General features: G+C 49.5%; 5 protein-coding genes across 5 annotated transcripts; 2 read left to right on the top strand and 3 right to left on the bottom strand.

Annotated features, from left to right (window-relative positions):
• The first annotated feature begins 1 nt into the window (after position 1).
• On the top strand, positions 2-1089 carry TrAFT101_002908 (uncharacterized protein). The gene has a single exon (XM_024907632.2). It carries the CDS (start codon positions 234-236, stop codon positions 1002-1004), a length of 771 nt encoding a protein of 256 aa, XP_024764025.1. The 5' UTR covers positions 2-233; the 3' UTR covers positions 1005-1089.
• Positions 210-4092, bottom strand: TrAFT101_002907 (uncharacterized protein). Its single transcript, XM_024907631.2, has 2 exons — positions 1032-4092; positions 210-956 (listed from the first exon to the last, which is right to left on the bottom strand). Exon 1 carries the CDS (start codon positions 3814-3816, stop codon positions 1789-1791), a length of 2028 nt encoding a protein of 675 aa, XP_024764024.2. The 5' UTR covers positions 3817-4092; the 3' UTR covers positions 210-956; positions 1032-1788.
• Positions 4093-6359: 2267 nt separating this feature from the next.
• On the bottom strand, positions 6360-7460 carry TrAFT101_002906 (uncharacterized protein). Its single transcript, XM_024905004.2, has 7 exons — positions 7289-7460; positions 7221-7236; positions 7094-7159; positions 6912-7026; positions 6778-6843; positions 6630-6708; positions 6360-6570 (listed from the first exon to the last, which is right to left on the bottom strand). The coding sequence occupies exons 1-7, from the start codon at positions 7366-7368 to the stop codon at positions 6498-6500; spliced, it is 495 nt and encodes a 164-aa protein (XP_024764023.1). The 5' UTR covers positions 7369-7460; the 3' UTR covers positions 6360-6497.
• A 106-nt stretch (positions 7461-7566) lies between these two features.
• TrAFT101_002905 (uncharacterized protein) lies at positions 7567-9546 on the top strand. Its single transcript, XM_024902350.2, has 2 exons — positions 7567-7967; positions 8022-9546. The coding sequence occupies exons 1-2, from the start codon at positions 7753-7755 to the stop codon at positions 9283-9285; spliced, it is 1479 nt and encodes a 492-aa protein (XP_024764022.1). The 5' UTR covers positions 7567-7752; the 3' UTR covers positions 9286-9546.
• TrAFT101_002904 (uncharacterized protein) lies at positions 9488-11298 on the bottom strand. Its single transcript, XM_024899305.2, has one exon. It carries the CDS (start codon positions 11121-11123, stop codon positions 9861-9863), a length of 1263 nt encoding a protein of 420 aa, XP_024764021.2. The 5' UTR covers positions 11124-11298; the 3' UTR covers positions 9488-9860.
• Between the last annotated feature and the right edge of the window lie 290 nt (positions 11299-11588).

Here is an 11588-nt window from a genome sequence, read left to right as displayed (position 1 = left end):
CGAGCCGAGGCAGATGGAAGCCAGACTATATCCAGCTGGTGGTCAAATATAAGGCTTTCATAAGTTCAAAGAGCGCTCCTTTGCCACTCCCCGCCACCGCCCTGGGTTGCGTCGTTTGAGCCGTTATAACGTCTGTAAAGAGAAGAGATCCAGTTGGTATCTTGAGGATCGGTATTTCGAAAATTTACGAAGCTATTCACCTCCGTGTTGCGATCCTTTGCACTTCATACACCATGGCTGTCATGGATGCGGTGGCAGCTTATTGGGAGCACATACTTGCGACTTACGACCCATACACTGTCGATTTTGTTGGCACCTTCATTGTTCAAGTCATCTTCTGGTGGATTCCATGCGTCCTCTTCGTCCTACTCGATTCCATTGCGCCGTCTTTCTCCGAGAGACATAAAATCCAGCCCGCGCCCAAGCAGCCTACGTCAAGCGAGATCTTCCACTCCATGGTAGTCTGTATTCGGAATCAAATCATTGTCTTTGCCCTCCATGGCGCTCTGCTATACGCAACCTTCGCCAAAGGCCTTCCTCCAAGCATCAGAGTCGACCCTAAGCTCCCTTCTCTGGAAGAATTCATACGAGATCTATTCATCAGCGTGCTAGCCCGCGAAGCCCTCTTCTACAGCTCCCACAGGATCCTTCATCTGCGCCCGCTGTATAAACGCTTCCACAAACAGCACCACAAGTTTACAGCCCCCGTGTCGTTTTCATCTCAATATGCCCACCCGGTGGAGCACATCTCGGCCAACGTGCTGCCCCTTTTATTACCACCGCTGCTTCTGAAGTCGCACATTCTGACCATGTGGGTGTTTGTGGCCTTTCAGCTCATCGAGACGTCAACGGTGCACAGTGGATATGACTTCTTTTTGGGAGCGGCGAAGAAGCATGATCGGCATCATGAGAGGTTTGACGTGTACTTTGGTGGTATTGGGCTTTTGGATTATGTTCTTGGAACTGATGAGCCGGAAGATAGGAGGAGAGATAAAAAGGATTGAAAGACAGAGTTTGAGAGCTGGCCTTACCGTTGGATATTACTGGTACTCGAGATCCCAACAGTTCAATTGACGCTGTAATTTTGGCCTTGTGTGATCTGACGCACCCCATTATGAACTCATTCTATTGCCTGAAACTTCGTAGCCTCTCTGTAGACTTATTTCCATCCAAGTCTCATCCCATACGTATTCTCGTTATTCCCAAATCTATCGGACGGCCAATATGCAAGGGAAAAGAGAGAGAGAAAAAAAAAAAAAAAAAAAAAAAAAAAAAAAAAAAAAAAAGGCTCTCTGCCCAATCAAGAAAAGAGAGAGGTCATAAACAAAAGCAGATGATTTCATTCCTAGCATTCGTAGCTCATATTTCAAAATGCCATCCGTGCCATAAACTGAACGTACGCCGCTGCCGTGTAAGACTGTTCAACCAAATCGCCGCCTAACTGATATAGGGAATCATAATAGTAATAGTAAATAAACCGAGCCGATGCAACCAGCCATTCCTCCATTCACACGCCGCTGGTGAGAAACCCTACACCAGCGCAGCGTCCTCGGTATGTAAATCCCAAGCCGATTACCATATAACCAAAACAGTGAATAAAATGATGTGAGAAAGAGAAACAAGGTCAAAATTTTGGGGACGGGGGCGTTGAACAAAAAGCAGTCTGAGAAAAGAAAGAGAGAGAGAAACAAGAAACAAAACTATAGTTAAAAAAAAAGGGTGGGCAGTCTTTATATCGAATTGCTGGAATTGATGCGCTGAATGATACTCGAGTGCTCCATTGTTCGTTTAAGAAATGTTCATGTCTTCCATATCCATGGCGACGTCTACATCTGTCAAGAACTGAGAAGGGCTGCCGGGTATGGGACTGCACTGATCGAACAAAAAGTTCTTGGAGTCAAAAGAATCATATCCCAGGTCCTGGATATTTGGTGTCGGCTCAAGATAATCAATATCTGTTTGAGACTCAAAGGCAGAGAGGTAATGAGGCATGGAGTGTTGGGAGTAGCTATGCTGAGATTCGAATAAAGCATTGCCCGCCCGGGGCTGTATTAGGCTCTGTTGCTGCTGTATTGCATAGGGCGTGAACATGGTAGCATAGTTCATTTGATGAGAGACAGTCTCAATATGTGACAGTACTGATGCACGAGAAGAGTCTTGTCGCTCTATCTGGTGTCTGGGTAGGACTGATTCCGACGTCTCTCCATTGATAAATATGGGAGTGGTATCGAGAACGTGGGAATTGCGACGTTGCGCAGATTTTATTTGCTTTAGAAAATCGCCCAGCAGTTTCTGCCCTCGCGTAGGAAATCGGCGTTCAAAGACCTGCGGCAACCATGTGCAGAATGCCATTCGGTACAAGACTTCCGGGTCTGGATAAGCTTGCCTAATTTTGAAGTGTAACTGATAATAAACGGGGGCCAGACATTCAGGGCCATGCCTTTCTTTGAATTTGTAAATGATCCTTAGCTGCTTGATAGTCCAGTCCTGGATGCAGGGATCTATGATGCGGCTCGCTTGGGGAAATAGGATTTGATAGATGCGATCCCATTGTTGTATGTGTGATTTTGATCGGTCGCTACGTTGTTTGATCTGGAGACACGTATCCGATTCGTAGTGAAGAGCGCTGTTCGACCGAGTTCGCCGATACGGTGCCTCTGCTTTTCTCTTCTGACACTGATGAGGACAGTTCATTGCATCGTGGTGTACGCTTCTCAGATGCTGTTTCAGGTATGGGATTGTGTTGATCTTTTGAAAGCAGTTATGATGTACAAGGTCTGGATACCGCATTGCATAGGGACAGATGAATGAGGATCCACCGTGCATTCCTGAGTGGTGTTCTTGCATTATATCAGCATTTGCATCATAGCCCAGAGGCGTCTGCGGATTTTCGTCTGAGACACCGAGTATACTACGCCCATAGCCACTGATATCCCGCCCCATGTTGGGCCGCTGGTATAGTGCGTCGAGATTTGCAACCATCTGGTCTAGCCCGAGTCTCACATCAAGATATGGGTGTTCGTCACAATTGAAGGAAGCTTGGTACTCTTGGGGGCTTGGAGCCTGACTTGCGGTATATCTCCCATCGCCATCTTGAGAGGGGTGCAATCCATTGTCTAAGTAGTCGTGCATGTTGTGTTGATCGCTCTCGGTGAATAGCCCTGAAACTGTGGAGGTTTGCTGGGAAAATTCGCTGATATCATCGATCCATGAATCTGCAAGAAGTTGTATGTCGCTAGATTCATGGGTGCCCATGCTCGAGACGTTGTTGTTGCCCGATATCATCTGCTGCCGATTCACGAGCGGCAGACCTTGGATTGTCAAGACTGGCCCATCCCAGTCAAAAGAATTGATCAACCTCTCATCCCTCCTCTGATGCATGTCGGCCCATGTTTGGTGAAACTGCGTAACATCGCTAAGAATTTGAGCGGGAGCGGTGCGTCTTGGTGGGGAGAGTATCGGCATGGGACTGGCGATATGCGGGGATGGTAACGGCGATGGGATTCTGGATAAGGCATGAAGCTGAGCCATGGGAGAGGCGGCCGTCCGGGGTATCACGTCTCGGTCCCGGGCGATCGACTGCATGTCGCTTGTCCGAATGGCCAGCGGTTGGCCATTGTGGGCGCGACGGATGGGATATAGCGATTGGTTGGGCTGGTCTCGCTGCGTAGTCGTCTGTTCTTGGCGCTGAAGGCGCTGCCCCGCTCTCTGGGGAATGTAGCCGGACGTATCGATTGGCGAACGATGGGCAAGGCTGAGGGTGTTTGGGAAGAAAATCGAGGTTGACGCCTCCCGGTGTTTTCCTTTTGACATCATGGCCCGCTGTTCGCGTATAGCGGGTGGCCAGCGCTATTGCCAGTGAAGCTACAGGCGATCTAGCGTCCGATTAGCAGAGCTGGAGAGCTGAATCTAAGGCCCGGGCCGCTAGATGCGGGGATTTCTCCTTGTCAGTCGACCGGCTGCTCCACCGCCCGCCAGCAAGAGGCAAAAAGAGTTTGTGGCGGTCTCACGGCGAGCAATTAAGCTTATCCGGACGGGACAGTCCCTGGAATGCCTCTGTTTCGCCTCTTGGGGCTGGAGATAGAGTAGAGATCGAGAGCACAAGGTTGGGTGGCGAGCGAACGGACGGACGCTGCCGACGAGTCCCGTTTTATGCGCGGCTTTGGATGGAACCCAAAAAGATACAAAGGTACCTCGAAATGACGTCCAATGAGAAAGTGGCGCGGTTTTGGGCTATCGCCAACGGGTACTAATGAAAAGGTACGAAGCAAGGAGTCCAGCGCTTTGTATTCTACCTACGACTTGTGCTATAGTAAGAACGATGTGGTCTTGTCCTCTTCCGAGGAGCCCCCTTGGCCGCTTTTGTATTTCCTCGTCCTCAACGCCGGGACGCTTTGCCGAGACTTCTCTTGACCTTTTGACCCCGGTGAAGAAGCGTCCCTCCGCCCCGTTGTGAACTCGTCGTCATCAAGCGGAGCCGCTAGATGGGTGCGCTGGTGGCCGAATTTTGGGAAAACTACATACTACAGTATACCTTGCTTGCTTGGTATGACCTGTTGTTTTGACGGCGTAATTTGCCTATATATCAACTATGGCAGGAGTTTCTGGCATTTTCCAGGCCTATGTGACGGCAAAACGCTGCCACAGTCTTAGTGGAAGCTGCGCCATCGAACTCATCCATCCAGTCGGCAGAGAGGCTGTGTGAGTGGTGGCCCCACCTCAAGCGATTATTGCACTGCCAGCACAGAATGCAGAGAAGCCCACGCACGGTACTTGGTATAGAGCATGAGCATGTATGGCATGGTTGCTGCGCTGGCATCAGCTATCAAGCACCTCGAGATTGGCCACTGCGGCAGCGGCCCGTGATCTCGATCTTCTTTCCCCAAAAGTGGCGGAGGCCAAAGCGAGAGAAACCGCCATTAGCAACACGACACGGAAGCTGACTAGATGCATATAGCCGGGGTATGTGTTCTTGTGATGCCGAGAGTTGGTAGGTAAACAAACTGCCTATTGCTGTTCTGTTACTTGGTGGTGTTTCTATCAAGCCGATTCTAGCCAGGCCACATGCAATATGATACGGAGGCAGCTAATATTAGCAGGATGGAGTAATGCCGGCCGACATCCAGTACGATGCCCTCAGTACATGGGCTAATAGGATGTCTAGGTAGTTGTGTATACGAATATGTGCCTCCAGCAGAAGTACTAAGGCATCCCACCGTAAAGCACTACTTATACATTAGGTATTCGTATTGCCCATCCCTTCTCCGAGCTTAGGCCGTATAGTGAATCGAAGGAGCATGAATAGACCCGGCCCCACCAATCTCCGAACAGCCGGGAACTCGGGGGGCACATTCTCAAGCTCGCACCAATTCCGAGTCAAACCCGCCATCTAATGAGAACGCAGCAAGTTGTTCTCGAGGAAACATGCGCAAATCCACTGGCCTGACCCTCCGCAGCCCCAAAGAGCCACGCATCTCTGTTGGGGAATAGCCAGCGTTACATAGAGGCATGCAGTATCACGTAACGCTGGATCCCAAAAAATCTATGCACCTCCTGGCCCAGGGCAGGAGAAAAAAAAAGCCTATTTTTCTATACGGGTCACAGCACCCAATTGCATATCAGAGCTGCATCAGTCACCTGGATGTTTTCCTAAGTTGTTAGGCTGCCATTTACAGGGATCTTGCTCCGATCCTCAAAGCGTCACCGTTGAAGCGTACATAGTGGGTACATACCACGTACATATCCAGAAGCCTCACACCCCATATTGCATCATTCGCAAAACATTAATTCTTTTGCACACTTAAGAGTAAAATCTAAACTGAGTCTCCTACTCTATCTGAAATCCTTTTCTTAGTGGCGCAATAGGCACTTGGAGAAATGACCCAAGCCACTTCCTCCCTACTTTATGCAACTCGGCTTTAGTTAGGCAATGGTGCTGTGATTTTTGCTAGAGTCATATATACGAAAGTAATAGGCAGAAAAAGTGGCGAAGCACTTCATAGACGACTAGGTAATTAAGTCGTACCTATGCCTCTGATGTCACACGAAGGCAAATTTGGCAAGTCTACCTCTCTTTTACGGGGTGATAAACCTCTTCGGGGTGGTACATAGGTTTGGGGCGGCCAGTCACATGTATCCGCTGATCTCTATTACATGCAGCTAGTTGTTGAATGCCCCATTGGCTAGATTTTGGTGCTACGTAGTATCGAAGAGCAAGTGGACAGTTGGGAGAGAAAATAGCAAGAGAAGGTGGGTTGGCGCCCTCGCTGGGTAGCGGATGAGGCTCTGCGGCTTATGCTGCTGATTATCTCATCGTGCATATACGTCCAAACTACAGGATGTCGCAATCACACAGCGATCTCAGGCTTGAGCCTCTTCCCGATATCGGAAATTTTTATAAACATGTAATTCCTACGGCTCAGTCTATATTACCACAATGCTAGAGCTATACCATTGCTGTACATGCTAGGACATAGCACCATTAAATATATCCAAATCTAGTCAACCTCATCTACCCATTGTGCCGGAGCTACAAAGGCCCCATCCGGACCCATGGTTCCCGCGATATACCTAAACGCCAAGGTCAGTGATGGTTTGATGACAAAGGGCCTGACAAAAGAATTAGGTACTTTGTGTGGCTGCCTCTTGCAGCGAGCTGGCCTTTGCCGTTATAAAACTGTACCGATGTATACGCAAGCGTCTTGCCAACTGTTGCCCAAAGGTCAGAATGCTCCATATCAGTGGCTACCAGGTGCCAATTTCATATGAGGCACATACTTTTATCACAAGTAGCAGTGCCTTTGAGAAGATCGCCAGGTCGACCACCAGGGCTGAGATAAGTGACTAAACAGATGACGCATGTCAATACGATGATTTGCTAGAAACAGAGGGATTTATCATTGCCTATTCACCATTCAAGTCAGTTGACACACCGGTTGCGAATCGTCCAGTAGATGCGACTGCGAGAGACCCTCCAAGGTCAACAAGGCTAGCTATAGTTCCGCCATGTATAGTCTGGAGCCGGTTCTAGGCGAGAGCGTTAGACTTTCAAAGGATACTGATGCTGGCCACTCATCTATCCGGGTCAAGTTACAGTATGGTCTTTGTGAATGTCGACTTCGAAGTCGACTTTGCCCTCAGAGGCATTTGTGATGCGAAACTGAATAATTTGTGAGCTCTAAACCAAGTTTTGTGTCTGAATCCAAGGGTTCTGCACATACTCGGCTGTGAAGCAGTCTTGCATCTTGTCAGTATCCAGCTAAGATTCATGGCCAGAGTGTGCTCTCACCTGGGCTCGAGACCTGATTCGGCCATAAATGACCGCATGACAGCCTTTGTAAAATTGAAAGGAGAGAGCTTCTTGGCCATGATGATATCCAGACTGGTTCAATTGGTTGAATATCTTGATATGTTGTTTGGGGAAGTATATGTATCCGGCATTCGGCTACAATTGAAGGCGGCGGCGGCTTGTGTAGCCGAAATCCCCCACTGAGGCGGACCAGTGTTACTGTTAGGCGCTGCCATTAGCGGGCCAAGCTCTATCGCTCGTTATCTCAGGCGGCCGATTATCCGATGATGCGCCGAAGCATCTTCAACATAACAACCTGAAACTTCACGCTCGACAACCTCCATATCTTTTCGAGCCTCCAGGCCAACGCTGCAGGCTGGGCTTTCGCATATGATGCGATAGTCAACACGATATCTAATTTCCCCCCTGGCGGATAGTAGCCTCGTCATCCACAAGCCGCCAAAATGTCCAACAACCCTTCCCTTCATCTCGCCGAGTATCTGGAGAGGCTGCCTGGCACGACCTTTAAGAAGTTGTACCAGCAGCCCTCCACGGCCTTTGCGATTTTCAGGCGCATGCTGCCGCATCTGGCCAAGACATTTGTCATGAGAATGTTGTTCATGCCACATCCCATGACGCTGAACGATCTAGATGTCTGGGTGAAGCCTGAAGCCAAGCGGTTAGATCACCCTTGCTGCCATTGTCGCAACTTGCCTGGCTAACATCGGAATAGGAAGAAGGATCAATCTCTCTCCATCTTGAGAGGTCTCCATATTGTTCAAATCTCCGCCCCGTCTAAGGAAAAGCCGCAGGAGATCCAACTCATGTCCAACTTTAAACGATCTCTCCGACTCGCTCTCACCGGTGGCGGAAACCACAATTCTTTTGGCGTACCTTCTTCCCTCCTCATTCCGCCCGAAATCGACCTGCCGTTCCTCGACCGATACGCGCGTAAGAAGTGGGAAGACGTACTGCACTTTGTTGTCTCCAGCGTTGGCTATAAGAGCGTCGGCGATGGATCTGGGCCTAACAAGGGCGTCAAGGAACTGCTCATCGCGGGAAGACTTGTCGACAGACGACCAAACGGAGGATTGGGCATCACCCAAGCGGGGTTTACCTTCTTGCTGCAAGAGGCCAATGCACAAGTCTGGACTCTGCTTTTGCTGTGGTTGGATGTTCTGGGCAATAACAAGGGCTCGGGATTAGATCCAGTCGACATGCTCTCGTTCCTCTTCATGCTTGCTAGCCTCGAGCTGGGGCGGGCATACGACACCAATGCGCTGACCGAAGAGCGGAGGAATATGCTTCCTTCTCTCGTCGACTTCGGCCTCATATACATCCCCCAGCATAAGCGCTCCATGTTCTTTCCGACAAGACTGGCTACAACCCTTACGAGCGGAGGCAACAGTCTACGAACAATCAGCGAGGGCGTCACAGCTGCCACCCAGTCAGCCCAGACATCGCAGCAATCCCTCGGGCCCCTCGGCGGCGGCGGCGGAGAGCAGCAAGCAGGCAGCGTCGTCATCGAGACAAACTACCGCCTCTACGCCTACACCCAGTCCGCCCTCCAAATCGCCGTCCTCGCCCTCTTCGCCAAGCTTAACATGCGCTTCCCGGACATGGTCGCCGGGCGCCTCTCCCGCGCCTCCATCCGTCAGGCCATTAACTTTGGCATCACCGCCGACCAGATCATATCCTACCTCGCAGCCCACGCCCACGAACAGATGCACCGTACCGCCGCCCTCACCAACAAGCCCGTCTTGCCGCCCACAGTCGTCGACCAGATCCGGCTGTGGCAGCTGGAGAACGAGAGGATGAAGACGACGAGTGGCTTCTTGTTCAGAGACTTCACCGACGATAAAGACTACCTCGACACGGCACGCTTTTCGGAAGAAATTGGCGTGCTGGTTTGGAGAAATGATCATGCGCGGATGTTCTTTGCAAACAAGCATGAGCAGATTAAAGACTTCTTGAAGACGAGGAAGAGGGCGGAATAAGCTTCTTTATTACGCTACTCTTGCCTATAAAATATCTTAACCTTTTTATCAATTAATCGACGAATTGCATTATAATGATTGAAATTGAAATAGGCGTCTGGCGCGTTAGGAAATTGGACACTGGGGCAGTAAGCATTGATAGGCTGAACCCCAGAAAGATACTACATATATACTATCAAGACAAAAGAATAAAACAAGTAATTCATATCCGTAACTCATTGCCATAAACTATCCCGATTCCTATGTGTACATTAAGTCTATATTATCCTCCCAGGCCCTTTTTCTCTCTTTTTGCATGTCTTTAACAAGAATCTCAAGCATCAGTACTTCTCCAATTCGAGCAACAGCCAATTCAATTCCTAGGGATCTTTCTTCGATGTATCCATCACAAATTTCATTTCCAGTTCAATTCCAATTTAAACACTTGCCCCTGAGTCGATCCATTACTTGCTGGCTTTCCTGTGCCTAGAACAAAAGGGGAAAACAAGAAACATTGCCAAAAAGTCCCATCGGGGCCAGACTCCATATTACACCTTCCAACATAATGTATTCGCAAAATTTTCAATCCAGTTTCATTACGACATGGCGAGGCGCTTTTCCCGAGAGGCCCTGGAAATGCTTCCTGAAAGAAAGCTCTTGGTCTTATCATGATTATAAGAGCCGTAGCGCAGCTTTGTTAAGCTGTGCCTTTCACTTTTTTTGGCGCCCGAGCTGCGAAAAATCTTAGCCATCAGGCCTTTCTCTTCCATAGTGCCGCCCTCAGGGAGCAGCGAGGGGCGACTATATCGGCGAGCATAAGCTTGCTGCCAGATGTGCAAAGAGCGCCTCGCTTCAGCCGTGGTGCAAAGACGATCGAGGTGGTCAAATACACGGCGGCATCGTGCATCCTCTTCATTTTCGGGTGAGACGCTGGATGATGCCATAAAGCTTCTTAGGGCGGAAGTAGTAGTCGAATTAGGGAGATGAGATGCTCGCTGATGTAGAGTGCTGTATGGCGTTTTTGGCCGTGTAGAAAAGGAGTTGGCCAAAGATTGGCGAGATTCAAAAGCATCCGCAGCAAGATTTTCTGACGAAAATCGATCATGAAGAGCCATAAATCGGCCAGACCAGTAAGCAGAAGAATGCGCGATGCTGACTCGCATGGATGGAGATCCAGGAGAATAAGACTGGGCCGAGTTAGCCAGCGTCGTTGTGGGTGGTTGCACAATATTCAATTTTGAAGGTTTGGAAAGCTTTGCATCGGTTTCAGCAGAAGACGGAGAAGATTTGGAAGAGGAACCGGCGAAAGCAGAAGTGTTGATAGAGCGAACAGCCAAGGAAGGCCGGGAGATGGACGTCTTCAAGTCGTGAAGGGCACTCATAGTTCGAGATCTAGGTAGTTTGCTCGCCAGTCGAAGATTTGGTACGTCTGGATGGAAAAATCCATCGGGCACAGGAGGGATATTCTCGTCTTGTACCAGTGTAGCTGTTGGCCCTGTTCTAAAAGACGGCTTTGGTATAGATGAGGTTGATAGCAAGCTTCTACGCGACTTTTTTGGCGGCTTTGGAGTAGAACAGGTCTTGATGATCGGCGTGGCGGAGATACCAGAGCTTGCAACGATCGGGCTGCTTTCTAATTGTCTGTCGCGGTGAAATCCAGCTGATACATGCCTTGGAGCTTGGATAGGCAGAGGACGGCGGCATTCGGGAATTGAGCTTGAGATGTCTCTTTCACAGTCCTTGATGGCATCGACAACAATAAGCCTCTCGCTTCGGATAAGATCGGCACCTCTGGAGCTTTTGACCGGGCCTATAGGTGCAGAGATGAGGGGCCGTCTATTCTTGCCTCGTGCTCGCATATTGTTATAGCTGTAACAATAAATATCGAGGAGCAAAGTTCTAATCGTGTTCAAGTCGTTAAAGGAAGAAGTGAGTTCCAGATACAAGCTAGAGTATCGTCGGCTTTCAGTAGAAGACAAAGGAGAGAATTTGAATGAATAAAACACCAGTAGACTGACTGTCTCTGTCCTTTTCAGTCTTCTGAAAGAGGAAGTCTGCCTATCACAGGAGCTCCCTGTTCATAGCAGCGAGCAGCTATCCAGACGAGTTGGGCAGCCAATCTACGTCGAGTGGTATGCTGGCAGGACAAGACACAAAGAGGAGGATCGTGTAGAAATTCGGGACTGGATAGCCCAAATGAATATGATTCGGGGAGCAAGGCCGAGTTTGACGACATCGAGATGCCAACGAGTTAGAGATGTTGCGATATCGCGGCGTACGTGTGGCTTGCAGCAACGCCGAGCGGTATGCTCGTTGAGCGATAC

This window comes from Trichoderma asperellum, chromosome 2, assembly GCF_020647865.1.
Source record: "Trichoderma asperellum chromosome 2, complete sequence".
NCBI classification, from domain to species: Eukaryota; Fungi; Ascomycota; class Sordariomycetes; order Hypocreales; family Hypocreaceae; genus Trichoderma; species Trichoderma asperellum.
The sequence above is the reverse complement of the archived record's forward strand: the minus strand, read 5'-3'. Positions and strand labels throughout refer to the sequence as shown.